General features: G+C 33.8%; 2 protein-coding genes across 3 annotated transcripts in view; one reads left to right on the top strand and one right to left on the bottom strand.

The window, feature by feature from the left end:
- Positions 1-928, top strand: part of LOC117100605 (ADP-ribosylation factor-like protein 16) — a 4,892-nt gene extending 3,964 nt beyond the window's left edge. The window contains exon 6 of the mRNA XM_033240389.1: positions 905-928. Within this exon, the coding sequence (XP_033096280.1) occupies positions 905-928 (24 nt within the window). The remainder of the gene's footprint in view (positions 1-904) is intronic.
- A 568-nt stretch (positions 929-1,496) lies between these two features.
- LOC117100624 (sodium-independent sulfate anion transporter-like) overlaps positions 1,497-14,655 on the bottom strand; it is a 16,902-nt gene continuing 3,743 nt past the window's right edge. For both annotated transcript variants that reach the window (XM_033240418.1, XM_033240419.1), the window contains exons 2-15: positions 13,902-14,173; positions 11,564-11,780; positions 9,921-10,086; positions 8,480-8,534; positions 8,163-8,265; positions 7,203-7,354; positions 5,890-5,962; positions 5,692-5,742; positions 5,067-5,127; positions 3,636-3,832; positions 3,362-3,492; positions 3,062-3,232; positions 2,436-2,501; positions 1,497-2,218 (exon numbers count right to left, since the gene is read on the bottom strand). In XM_033240418.1, coding sequence (XP_033096309.1) covers positions 2,012-2,218; positions 2,436-2,501; positions 3,062-3,232; positions 3,362-3,492; positions 3,636-3,832; positions 5,067-5,127; positions 5,692-5,742; positions 5,890-5,962; positions 7,203-7,354; positions 8,163-8,265; positions 8,480-8,534; positions 9,921-10,086; positions 11,564-11,780; positions 13,902-14,126 — 1,875 coding nt within the window. In that variant the 5' untranslated portion in view covers positions 14,127-14,173 and the 3' untranslated portion in view covers positions 1,497-2,011. The remainder of the gene's footprint in view (positions 2,219-2,435; positions 2,502-3,061; positions 3,233-3,361; positions 3,493-3,635; positions 3,833-5,066; positions 5,128-5,691; positions 5,743-5,889; positions 5,963-7,202; positions 7,355-8,162; positions 8,266-8,479; positions 8,535-9,920; positions 10,087-11,563; positions 11,781-13,901; positions 14,174-14,655) is intronic.

Below are 14,655 nucleotides of genomic sequence, written 5' to 3'. Positions count from 1 at the left end.
ATTATAACATAGGTAAGCGTGTGTTTTCAGGGTCCCATTTTGGAAATCTCTGGATCCGCCTCTGTATATATGTGCATATAAATAGTATTACAGTTAAATAAGATTACCCTGATCAGAAGACACCACACACTAAGAAATTGCACTGTATTATACATTTTTTTTTTTACACAGTTTTATGTATACACACAGTATGCATATTATTTCATCACTTTAAATACATACCGTACTGTACTGTAGAAAAGTACATATAAGTTAAGTAAACACACAATAGAAATAATTATAACAATATTTCTATATAATTTAATTGAAAAAAAAAGAACATTGCATAGAAAAGAACCAATTAAAGAAACATAATAAAAATTGTTTATAACAATGTTTTTAAGAAATAATTTACATTCCTTCATAAACCTTTTTTGCATTGTATTAATATGCATGACATTGTAAATCCAAAAGTACAGAATATGAAAAGTTATTTTTCGTAGAACTGCAAACGCAGCAATTTCATACTGAAATACAAATGCAACAGCTGCAAGATTATGACTCTTAAAGTTCACACTTCAATCTATCAAGATTTTTTTTACAAAAAAATTCAAATAAAAAACTAAAATATAATGAATTATTATCACTATTATTTTGTTTCATTATTTTCTGTCTTCATTTACTGTGGAATGTGTTTTTAGTACAAGACCTTCTTAGTTTATATTGTTTATATGAAAGTTCAAAATATTAATAATTAAAATTAGCACATGTAATTTTTAAAATGTTAGAATAATTTAAATGAAGGATGTAAGTTAATGCTTTTTAAAAACAATTATTACATTGAATGATTAGTACCTACTTATTCATATCAATCATATAAATAGTTAATAAAAAACACTTAAGATTATATTAATATATTAAATAGAGGTGGGAAAAGATTACTTGTTAAGAGGATGTTAATGTACCAAGGTACTATACACGCAGGTGGGGTAAGTATCTGAACCTTACATAAAGGAATGTAGTTTAAAACAATTGCCATAAGGAATGTAGATATTCAAATATATAGTAAACAGCACTTGAATGACACCTGGAATGAGGAATGTACAGGTGGCTAACAGGTTGGACAATAAAAGCCTGGTTCAAACGAGAGACCTAGTATCTGGATCGGGAGCTAATCGTTAGCACCTGTGTGAGAACAGCCAATCGGTTAGCGCTAACCATTAGCGGTATCCAGATACCGCTAATGGTTAGCAAGCACTATCGGTTAGCACGTTGAGCGCGTTTCTATCATCAACTACTCAAACGTACACGTTTAAAATTTCCAGTTTCTTACTGGCCAGTTATTCGATCTTCATATTCTTGGTATCCGGATCGGGATCTTCTCGTATGGACGCACGGCAGCTAACGGTTAGCAGGATCCGGCTAACCATTAGTTGCTGTGTAAGAACAGAGCCAGTAAACAGCACTTGAATGACACCCGGGATAAGGAATGTACAGGTGGCTAACAGGTTGGACAATAACAAGTGGCACCTCAGATCAGGAATGTACAGGTGGACTAGAACAATTTCCAGTTTCTTACTGGCCAGTTATTCGATCTTCATATTCTTGGTATCCGGATCGGGATCTTCTCATATGGACACACGGCAGCTAACGGTTAGCAGGATCCGGCTAACCATTAGTTGCCGTGTAAGATCAGAGCCAGTAAACAGCACTTGAATGACACCCGGGATGAGGAATGTACAGGTGGCTAACAGGTTGGACAATAACAAGTGGCACCTCAGATCAGGAATGTACAGGTGGACTAGAACATATGGCACCAAAAAAAACCCTGATAGCATTTTAGACATCAACAAAGAAAGGGAAATTTTACATTTTTTAAGTTCACCTAATTACCAGTACATTACAACCACAAATACACTTCTATAAATATATTATTGCAGCAATTATTTATATACAAGATTTCCAAACCGTGTTAGAATGATATTAATGTTTATAAATTAGATTCTCAAATAATTTAAATATGATTGAATTCCTAAGTTTCTATTTCAACTACCATCTTCTCTGGTACTTTATTATATCTATCAGAATCCCCATCTCCTCCCATTACTGTCTCCTCCTCATCTTCTTCCGGCACAAGATCATTATCAGAAAACTCATTCAGGGCGTCCTCTACAGTCTTAAACATGAATTTTTCATAGTTGGGAATATTGCTTCTGGACAGTTTTATGTTCACTTTTTGCTGTGTGTTGAAAAAAGAAGAAAAACTAGTAAAGAGACAGGAATTTCCTTATAAAGAATACTTGTCATTCCTTTTGTTTTTGGCAGTAATTTTCAGTTTGGAATATGAAAGACATTTCTAAAGAAGTGAAGACAACTTTCCCAATTGGCAAATAGAAATGACAATTTATTGACTGAATGTTCAGTTAATTAGAAAAGAGATTATTTATGGTACTTACCCTCACACAAGCAAATGCAACCTGAACATTTAACAATTTGCAGTCATTTAAGACATTTTGCAGACCCTGTAATGACAATGGAAAGTACAAATGTACTAATGAAAATAACAATAATGATGATAATTTTAATGATTATGATGACAGATAATAATGACATCAAGACAAGGATGATAATCATAAGGCTGAGATATGCGGGTCACTCAGACCATACTCGATATCACAGAGATGTATATAGTTTGGTTAAGGCGGAGGTATGATTGTCACTTTCAACTTAGTGGAGGAATGTCCCTAGCTCAGGGTTCTAGCTGTAGAAAATTACGGGTGGGTGGGTGACACACATTTCAAGGGTGGGTGGGTGATAACATTGGTAAACTCTAAATAATATGAGTGGATTTTAAGGATGGAAAAGTGGGTTAATAAGGGTGGGTGGAAGGCCATGAAATTAGCTTTAGACTGAGCGGAAATGGCTGGGTGGCCCTGCCCACCATAACTACATCCCTACTACCCTAGCATTATTTGTAAATTATCAATTCTTTGTTTGGGTTAATCTATTGAAAGAAATACTTTATAAAAAACTTTATTTTCAATAGCAATTGGGAAAACCAAAAATATAAACAATATCACACCTCTATGACGGAATAATCTGTGTCAGCAACATGAGTAAAATCAAAGATGACAGAGTTTACACCGCCCATAAACATGACATGTTCGTCTAGTAAGTTCTCAACCTTGTTGAGGGCGGGATAGTTCAAACCTCGTTCCAACTGTATCACTGTCACATTACCGACTTTATGTGTCTGAAATATAAGAGAATGTGTGATACTTCATCAAATTCAACCAATCAACCAATTAATCATTCAATCTGGATCACTCCATCAGTTAATAAGTAATTAATTAATCAATCACTATGTAATTATAAACAATACCTTAGCGCCAGGACGAGAAATTGGACCAAGTAATATTAAAAGGTCTACACCAATGCCAATCAAAGTTCCATATTCTACACCCAACAGCAGTGACAAGAAGAATGTCGTGAATAGGGTCACAAGATCCATCTCTGTAAAAGAATATAAAAAAAGAATATAAAAAAATATATATTATTAGAAAAAGTAATTCATATTTTTTAAACAAACATACAACAATAAATTAACATATAATACATAATGAGAGGTTGAATTAAATATAAATTAAAGTACGTACTTCGCACCCGCCATAAGTTGGGGACAATTTTGTAATCAACCATAAAGATGACGGAGTATATAATTACTGCTGCTAGTGATGCTTTTGGAATATACTGGAACAGTGGCGTCAAGCATGCAAGCGAGATCAACACCAACGATCCTGTAATAATACCAGCTAACGGTGATCGTACACCACTTTGACAATTAATGGCTGACCTGGAAAATGTAAAAACATATTATTTTATCGAATGTGTTTGCTAAGACTGAAAATTCAATCAGAAGATTTGAAAAATTGAAAACAAAAAAAATTTCATTTTTTGACTGTACAATAGTAAGCATGTCACTTGGTAGTTAAGGTGCTTGTCTTTCTAAACCACAGTACTAGGTTCAAATCCTGTTCAAATCATTTTTGTTCATGCTTTCATACAGTACACTTCCAAGACTTCATTATGGAGGTATAGATGCAGTGGCGGCTCTAGGATATATTTTCTGGGGGGGGGGCTAAATTCCGACAGGGGGGACTTGAGCTTGTAGGCTCGAGCTAGAGGAAGGGGTTGAGAGGAGGTTCCCCCTCCCAAATGAGATTTTTTTTAAGAATATCAACCTCTGGATGGCCGAAAATGGCACTCTCAGACTGTGACAGACATGTGTTAAGACATGTGTTGGCTTGGTGTGGGCCTATTTTTATATGTTTTATGGTCTGACTGCCCGACGAGCACTGTCCGGCGGGTGAGTTGACCTGTCTGGGGGGGGGCTTAATCCCCCTTCCCCCCGCTGGTGCTGCCACTGTATAGATGGGAAATTTCAAAGCGAATGTTGTGAGTATTATGGTCAAACAGATATATGGTTAGTTTGACCAAAAGAAGTCCAATCCAAATGTGGCAAAGACAAGCCAAACCAGTCACTCCTCGCAAAAAAAAAAAAATCAATTTTTAGTTACTAATACATGGTTAAACAGTAAAACGAATGTTACAAAATTGTGAAAGAATCATTTAAATCCGATGTTTGTTGGGAAGTTACAGGAATTTAAACATACACCTGTTTAAAGAATAGTATTTGAGGAATCAGCCTTCAAAATTTACAATTTTGTGGAATGGCCTTATTTATGTCTACTTGCTGATCCGTGGCGCGATTAAGGTCCAATCTCTTTCGTCGTAGTGGTCGCAGTCCCCTTTACAGTCAGAGAGTGATGTTATGTGGGGCCTAGAGATTGCACATCGCTACAGGTCAAAAAAGTACTATTTTTGAGGGGAATAATACTTTTTGAGGAGAATAGTACCTTCTATTGCCCCGCTTCTTAACCAAGCAGATGCCTAGAATCTATGTATGAGGTATATATAATAGCTAATAATACATGATGATAAGTTTCCCAGTACAAATCTGAGTTCAAAAAACAGATACATTTAGCATGGACAGAAACTACATGGTTGCCAAATGTATCCAATCCTACCTTGAGAAACTGCCAGTAATTGGATACGATGACAAGAATGACCCTCCAAGATTACAAGCACCTAGAAGAATAAAAACAAAATTTCTAAACCATACGGATGCAATGGTGGTTCAACACTAGGGTACCGGTAGATGCTGAGATGATTCAGCACGAGGCTGGACATGGAGGCAAATCTGTTTCAACATTTATTTGTTAATTTTCAATGGTTCCTGTGCACCTTCTGTCACACAAATTATATTACATTTTTATAAAGTATATCGAATGTAAATTGACTCACAATTTATTTTATTTTACTTTCTTAACCTATCCCATTAATTTGATGAAATTAAGCATTCATTATTTTTATTTAAATTGCTTCTTTTCTTGGTTCATAGGCTATCTCAGTCCTAGGACACAGACCATAACTCTATACAGGTCCTATAGGAATCCTATAGGATCCTATAAGATCCTACAAGATTCCTATAGCATCCTATAGGACTTTTTTTTTTTGTAAGGGATACCACTACTGGCTCTGGGAGAATTCTATGACTATTGTGTGACCATTTTTAAAATTTCCATGTCTGGAATAGGTTCAGCTCTTTATAACCATGTAAATTAAGAGTGAAAACATTGACAAGTAGCTTACCAACAGCAATAAGTTCTTGGTTTGAATCTACTTTATAATTCCCTTTACGACCTAAAAAAAAAAAACAATTTTAAATTTTCAAAATGGCTTCTGGTGTTAGATTTGTACGGATCATTTGCATATGTAAATTTGCTCTTTAAAAGTTTGGTGAAAATATGCAACTGTGTGTATAGGGCATAGCTTAATACTAGTACTTACCAAATCCTTTAGCAATGGCAACATTTTCAAGAAAGCCTATGAGTGGGATAAGTATTATTCCAGAGTTAAGCACCTGTGAACAATTATAGACAACAGTGGTAAGATTTAGTCTTCTATTCTCAAACAATTGGAAGTGCAAAGAATAGACACAATCTCAACTTCAAGTGAGATTTGGTACTTCAATGCAAAGCAGTATGAATATATCATAAGAGTATTAAAATCTTGAATGGATTTAAACAATGCCCAATGTTGAAGCTAAATAAATGGCAAGGACAGGAATGGATACTTCTCTGTGAATTTTAGCAGTGGAATAGCTTGTAAGAATTCTAGCCTAGAATTGTAGTGTCTTCTAGTATAATTGGTACTACTATGGGCATTTATAATACACCTCTTCCTTGAGGTTATAAAGTGCAATCCTTTTCCCTGGTCATTGGTGCACATACTTTTTAAGTGTTGTTGCTGGTAATCTGTCCTGAAGCAGGCAAACCCTACCAGGTACCCATATTACTGGAGAGAAGCAATGCAGATAAAGTGGCTTGATCAAGGACACAAGTGAAATGCACAGCGAGAAATTGAAACCCAGACCTCAAGGTTGGGAAACCAAACCGTTCCCACTGCACCAAACCTCCTTAAACCTGAGTCAAAGACTATCACAGAGCTTAGCTGTTGATAGGCATAAAGCTTCTTGGAAAATATCAATTAGAGAACCTTATTGACAATGTTCAATTCCAAGTGATTTAGAAGAGTTTACATGTATTCAACCTAACTTTATCTATTATTTACAAAGTATAAACACTATACAAAAGAAGCCCATGCATTTTCGTATATAGAGTGTCACTTGCTGTGACTGTTTATAGTATTGTACCAATAGCAGGTCAACCCTGGTTGCTGACTGTATATATTATCACTGGATGTCACATTCTTCCACTGAATTATTAACCACCAAATGTCAAATAATTTTTTTTTTAATTTGAAAAAAATATGAATTCTACATTCTTTTGGACAAATAGGTCAACAATTATAAACAGATATTTGGTTTTATGACCTAGTCATCAATTCAAAAGTTCTGGGATCAATCCTGGCAGAAAAAAATTTCATGATACTCCCATGCACCACGCCCATTTCTCCTCTCTACCACCATATGTCCCTCTCCCCACCCCCATTGGCAAAGCCATGTTGGCCATAACTTTTACTTTTTATGACAAGATATACAGCCCTCAATGATTGTAGAGAACCTCGCTATATTTTACCATATCATTGTCAACAACATAGGGTGTGCAAGAATGGTTTGAAATCACAAGATTGGTTTTTACCTCTAAAATATTCGGAGCACGGAAATCCGGTACTCTGAGCGGTGGGATGCCTGCTGTCATATTACCAGTAAGCGTGAACACTGTGGTCATTCCGTTTACTTTCAATGCATACGCGATCCCGCAGGTTAACATCACAACAACTGCATTACGAGCTGTTAAAAAGCATAATGTTATGAGAATGCGCATATATCAAATTTTCAAATCTATGCCTGTTGAAACAAAACATGCAGAGCTTTCAAAAATTTATGCAAATTATAGAAGGTGCAAAAGTAATACAAGGCAAATTTCATTGTTGATTATTAAACCTTAATATACACGCACTTTATGAATACACCAAACATGTTTCTACACGCAATAATTATGAAGAGCACTTGGCAATATGGCAGGTATTATTCTATTTTAATGAACGAAAGCATGAAATGTGAGTGTAGTTGTAGCATGGTGTTTAAGATACATGCATTCCAATCCCAGGGTCTAGTGTTTTCATTTCCCCCTAGTCCACATAGCCATTCCCCACTCCCCCTCTCACCTCTCCTCTTCATCTGACAAGCACTGACTCCCTGTTTTTGGATGCCACTTGTGGTTGTGGTACTAAAAGTACTAATTTAATGAACAAACTAAAGTTAATTGTGATTGTAGTTCTGTATTAACCATATGTACCATATTTGTACCATATTAAACCCTAAAGAAACCTTGTTGTGGCAAGAAATATTTACACTTTTGACCCCTATCAAAATATCATCCCAGAAAAATGAACTAAGGGTCATAGGTAAGGATCCCAGTCAGCAATTCAATTCAAGCATATTTTCTCATTCTCATCACCTTTCAACACTCTAACATCAGACTTATATTCTATACAGTTAATTCTATACCTCATTGGATTCACAATAAACCTTCCCTCTTTCCCTCCCTCTCCCCCACCATAAAAAATGGAGTTTGAAAATGAAGCAAGCTTCTCACCAGTTCCAAATAACCACATGATTTTCAGCAACACTTTCTTTTGGGTTGACATCGTCGTACCCTGCAGATTTTTTGTCTGTCGATCGCTATATTGTTTGCAACACTGGTTAAAGGAGAAGCAATGAAAACTAGAAATGATAATTGACAGTGGCAAAAAAAAAATCATTTGGTTTAAAGTTTGAGTATATGGATGATTTAAAGTTCAGTACTATATGACTTGATTGAAAGGATGACAATTGACATGATTTCTATTGCATCTAAGGTCAATTAAGCCATAATAAAATGGAAAATTAAATGTCTTTAAACTGATTACTTACTCTTAATATTGCCAGGACCACCATGCAACTGACACCTAAAAGTGTGTCCCATTTTCTAGTGAAAGAAATGAAACAATATTGAATCCATTTCGACATACACCAAATTTAAGACAGAATTATTGATTTTTTAGAGTAGTATGCTATCATTAAGGAAGAATAAATATTTAAAAATAAAATATGTACTGTGCGAAAGTATTTACAATAAATATTTATTAATATCAGTCATGATTATCATCCATAATCCATAATTAGGTTAAGTGTATTAAAATAAATTTGGCTTTCAAATACACGTGTACTCAATTGCCATAAACTTGTGTTTATAATTGTGTATTTTAACTGCTCAATATTATTTTATTATATCAGGTTTAAATTTATTATATAATATATATACATGTGTGTGTATGTGCGTGTGTGCGTATATATACATACAAGTTTATGTATGTGCCTCAGAATAAAATATTGTACGAGTACTTTCATAGGTCATCATCAAGTCAGGATAAGTGCTAGAATAATATTTTTTATTTGGCATTCAAAATTGTGCACATGTTCTTAATTGTAGTTTATAATTGTGTACTTTAACTACTCAATATTATTTTATTATATCCTGTATTTCATTTGCTTAAATAAAACTTTATATCCCACCTGTATTTATCTCACAACAATATCCTGTACCTACTCGTTTTTTAACAAACCTTTTAAAACTCCCCAACACTGGTAATTTTATTGCATATAATTATTTCCAAGTGTTCTGTTTCCTCATCGTAAAAAACTTTATTGGTCTAATTATTACTTCCGAATATGAAATGTAATTGTTATTGATTGGAAGATACGAGAATGTGAATGGTAATACTTTTTATAGATCAATATGAAAGCAGCAAATAGTTGTTAGCATAGCATTAGGCCAAAAAAAAATTGCTTGTTTGCCCTCATCAACCCACCCCTAACTCACTGAAAAATATAGGGGCGGAAAAACAAAAACAAAAAAAAACCTAAAAAAATGGGGTTTTTTAGCTTTTTTCTTTACAAATGAAAAATAACGTGAATTGATCTATATTTTTTGCTCGATGGTCAACAACGTTGTCTACAATTGTTGTATGATGTAAGATATTGCTATTCTATGCCTATATTCATTGCAAAATGTCAACTGTGGATAATTTTGTAAAAAAAAAATTTAAAAAATATAAGAAAAACTTTTTCCACCCTAGTTATAATTTTTTTTAAAAGGGCAAACAAACAATTTATTTTTTTTTAACCTTGTATATGGCAAATGAGATTATCCATATAATAAATTATAAAAAACAACTTTCTAAAAAAACATTTCAAAGTAAAATATATACGCTCAGTAGTTACCTTCAGTTTTATGGAACTGTGCTATGCTGATATTAATACAAATAATTTTTGATATGAATGTTTAATTGATTAATATTTAGTATTCACTAACCTTGTGTATTTAATAACTTTAATTAATTCCTTAAAATCATGGAAAAATGATTCTGACGCCATTTTGACACCAAAGATATTCTTCAACTGCCCAAACCCGATAGTGATAGCAGCAGCTGACGTGAAACCTGATATCACAACCGATGAAATAAAGTTTGTCACAAAACCTAAAATAGAATGGAAAAAAATGTGAGAATCCTTTTAATTAGGCATTGAATAAGATTGCTCCCTATTTATGGCACTCAATGTAAAAAGTAATCAAAACATGTACAGTATATTCACAGGTATTAAAAAACATTTTTCCAGAAGAACATTAATGTAGAAATAATAGATCTTTTGGATCTACAAAAATCAAATTTTTTTTTTGGTAGAATGGCAGATTTATTTTATGAGAAAAACACACATAAAAATTCAATAGAAAATTAAAATCGACTGAAGTTGTGTTGCTAGCTATTACCCAATAGAAGGGTGACTCAGGGGTGGATCAAGAATTTTTTGAATAGGGAGACAACATTTTCATAATAAGTAAGTGAGTAGCACTTACTTCAATGCATAACATTGATATGCATTGAAGTTTTAGAATTTAGTGGCAAAACGGGTGGGGGGAAGGGCACATTCCCCTGTGTCCCCCCCCCCACTCCCATGGATCCATGCCTGCGACTATGTCTTACACAAATGATGCAGAAGAATTCAGATAATTTTGCAGTCCGAAATTTGCATTATGCATGAAATTCCTGTGGATGTTGCCAAAGGCAGCAGGCTACTTGCCCCCCCTCCCCCTGACATTTAGCCCCGAGACAGAACAGAACTTGGACTGAAAAAATAAACTGAACTCTGATGAACAAAAATGAACTCTGAGTTCCAAAAATATACCCATTTTATAATTGCATCAATATCTGTAAAAATATTTACGCTATTAATACAAAATTTTGCAGTGATTTGACTTTCGAAATTTAAAATTTGTTATTGTCATGATTTTGTCATGAACGTGAATGTGAGACCAATCATATTGCGTGCCACACCGGAGATTACAAGAAGTCGATAAAGACAGGAATAAGATCAGTCTAGTGAAAGATATAGATTTTTATAAATCAAACAAGAATTGTATACTAAACTGCATGTTGAAAATGATCAATAGAAATAAATAGAACAGCTGTGTTGCCATTCAGCTGGGAATTAACGATCAATACGTTGTACATTCTCCCTTGTACTACTAAGCAATGAATTCAAACAAATTAGGTCTCTTGGCTTAAACAATTCTAAAGGCTAAAGCTCAGAGCTTGTTTAATTGCGACCTTTTCCATTTTATTATCATGCTTTATTGCCTTTCGAGATATTATTATTATTATTATTATTATTATTATTATTATTGAACAATTTCCTTTAAGCAAAACCACATGCCTACTTTTTAGTGTAAATAGTTTTTGGTGTAAAGGAAATTGTTCAATATTAAATGTAAAACAGATGAAATGTTATCAATATTAATATTAATGCATATTAATTAGAATGTATGTTTAAAATTTAAATAAATTTCTTTTAATGACAGAAGTTTAGTCTTGTTAAATCGATATTTTTAAATAAGTGTTTTTAAAAAAATACTCTTTAGAATGTATAATAGAAAATAAAAAATTCTCAGATAATTACCAAGATGGAATATGCCCATCATGATCTGAATGAATCCGCAGAAGAAAGCTAGAAGGATGGCATACGTCGGGTCATTTGTCTCTGGGTCATCCGCCAAAGCAACACCGTAGCCACTGACCAAAAGTGACATAATGGCAGTCGGCCCTATAGTTATGTCACGGGACATCCCCAGAAGACAGTAGATAAAACCGCCGAGAGCAGCTGAGTACAGACCATACTATAAATAGAACAAATACAATTATACACATAATTATCTGTAAAATATAATAATTAATAAGTAATAATTTAAGTTGTTTAACTTGGGTTTGAATTAATACATGGAAAATTGTATGAGGGTCAGAGAAATATTTCAATCCCTATGCAACAATTTCTAACTAGAAAATGGAGTACAACTAAACTAATTGCTTAATAGAAATAACAGGCAAGATAAATCAAATACTATACCCTAATGGGTTTTTGCCTATCATTTACATATTATAATGTGATGACTTTAAATTCTATTAAAAATTATATATTATTTAAATATTTGATCCTTAAAATGGTAATGATGATACTGAAATTAGTTTTAAACTCAAGCAACAGAAAGAATGGAAACGAAACAGTAAAAGATGGAACAGTGTTGAAGATGGAAGTGTTTTTTTTTAAAAATTTGCATTGACTTATAGAGCAACCAAACAATAAACCTGGTCTCAAGTTTAAATGGTAGAGAATATTAATGCATGTTTTTTTAACAATGCATTACAGTAGCTACTTACTATCTGTAATGGAATGTTAATATCTATGCCCCTATTATATAATATATATTATATTTAGAATATAGATGTTTAGGATGAGTCTTCTATGATAATAATATGCTATATTTCACCCCTTGCATATTATTTCCTAGGAGGCCCCAGTCAAATTTGTAATTGATACAATACAAATGATCCTCTCTATGACAGAAGCAAACAGTACAGCAATACAATGAAAATCATAGGGCAGCTGAGTTAGCATATTTGCTTACAATAAGCTTTCAGTTTTGTAATTCTTTCGTTTAAAAAAAAACGAAACAAAATAAATGGCGAACATTATAGTCTGAAGAGGAAAAACTCAGATTATTATAAATAATATATCAGACACATAATGAACAGTTAACATTTTCAAAGAAATAATAACACCAAAAGACAAAATCAATCATAAAATATCCTAAAAACTAGCTACTGTGTTACCATGGAGGTATGATTGGGAAGGAGATCACTCGGCAACAGATCCCTTTGACGCGACAAACCAATGTGTTCCCCGCCTTTGGATCACGCGCGGGGGCGTATTACCCTATAATTCATGTTTTTTTGTTAGCAAAAACTTGGCAACAACATGCGTTTATACGCTTCAGCAGCGCAGTTGTGTACGCAATAAAGCGTTTGATTTTAACCCATTAAATATCTTTATAATGAACAATGTTCCCATGATTGGATTTTTTTGGACTTTTAGTATGTTATTATGTGTATATTTCAGGAACAGATTCCGTAAAATATTTCTGTTAAAATTACTTTCGTGTTCATTATAATTTTGTCTAAAAATCGATTGGTCGACTATAAAGCTAAGGCAGCATAAAACTGAAAATTACTCTGATTTTGGAATGAATTTTCAAATAGTTAACCCTCGTTAACCCTAAGATGACTTAGTTTATTATAATCTTCCATCATTTCTTAATTAATATCTGTTAAAATTAAAATTATTGAGTTTTATCCAATTTATGGAAATTCAAGTTGAAATACACCATACTTTTAAAGCTGATGTAAATGATTTTTATTAAATTCGAAAGTCTTTTTCTTAGAAAACATTATTATGTTTGGTATTTCTTGAAAGATCAATGTAATAGCTTCATTGTGGAAATGATTGCGTAGCCACAGTGATTGACTGTAAGTAGTGCGCAATGAGAAAAGAACATGCTCTCTATTTCGCCATGTTTAATTTTTTGGTAATCTAAGCCAGCTGCGCATTTGGTGGCGGGGAACACATTAGACTTCCAAGGCATCGCGCAAACGTCCTATACGTGCTGCGGCAGCTTTGTGCTTAGTTCATTTGCATAGCGCTGCGTGCGCGTATGATTTTTCAAGTGATCTCCTTCTTAATAATACCTCCATGGTATTACTAAGTGAAAAAAGTACTGCTTTATTTGCATGTAGTTTGAGGCCCCAAAATGCTAGTTTGTTAAACAGCTTAAAATGTGGTTGTCATATGTTTGTCCAGGCCCAGCAGACCAAATTCCTGAAAATTTAGGGTAAGCCTTTTTTGACAAAAATATTGTTTTTTATACCTAAGGGGAGCCCAAAATACAAACAAGTAAATAGTTCACCTGAATTGGCAGTTTAGCGATGTTGGCATAGGCTAAACCTTGAGGGAGTACCGTCAGGCCGACAGTCAATCCAGCGATGACGTCGCTAATGATCCAGTCTTTTTGATACTTTGGCAGCCAAGTGACGAAAGGAAACCGTGACTTCCATTGCTCTTTAGAGCAGTAGGTAATAACCTTCTCCTTCACTTTTTCCTGTGTGTTCTTCTTGGAAAATTTTGATTCCATGTCTGTATCGACTGGTCCCTCAATTATGGCAACTCCACGGCTTCAGTCTATGAAAAGTCAAAAATGGAATCCTCAATATGAATACAGTTGTTCACAATGATACTTATAGACAGGCTATTACAATATCATCTGGCTTCTTTTATACAAATAATTTAAAATATTCTTATAATCAACGTACTTAAAACCAATCAATTATATACAGTATAGGTCTACAGTCGTGAGATTTCGGTCTGTTGGCAACAAACCCTCTTCACACAATAGTTAGCATTCCTTTACAGTTGACGTTAATGGCTCTACAAATCGAGCAATGCCCTCTACCAGCTGTTTTATAAAAAAAATTTCAGTGCCCAATGGACCGAAACACCAGAGTATAAAAAAATTCTCAGTTTACTTATTAGAGTATTCTAATTCCCTTAAATTAAGCTTGCCTTATTTCAGAATATAATTACTGATGTAGATGGTTGATTTAACATCCATTAATTACAAACTGGTTCAGGTGTGGTGGGGAGAGGGAGGGGAGGGAATAGGC

The sequence above is a fragment of the Anneissia japonica genome, unplaced genomic scaffold (genome assembly GCF_011630105.1).
Source record: "Anneissia japonica isolate Jap-2015-1 unplaced genomic scaffold, ASM1163010v1 scaffold287584_len476085_cov161, whole genome shotgun sequence".
In the NCBI taxonomy this organism is placed as follows: Eukaryota; Metazoa; Echinodermata; class Crinoidea; order Comatulida; family Comatulidae; genus Anneissia; species Anneissia japonica.
This window is presented reverse-complemented; position numbering and strand designations above follow the sequence as displayed.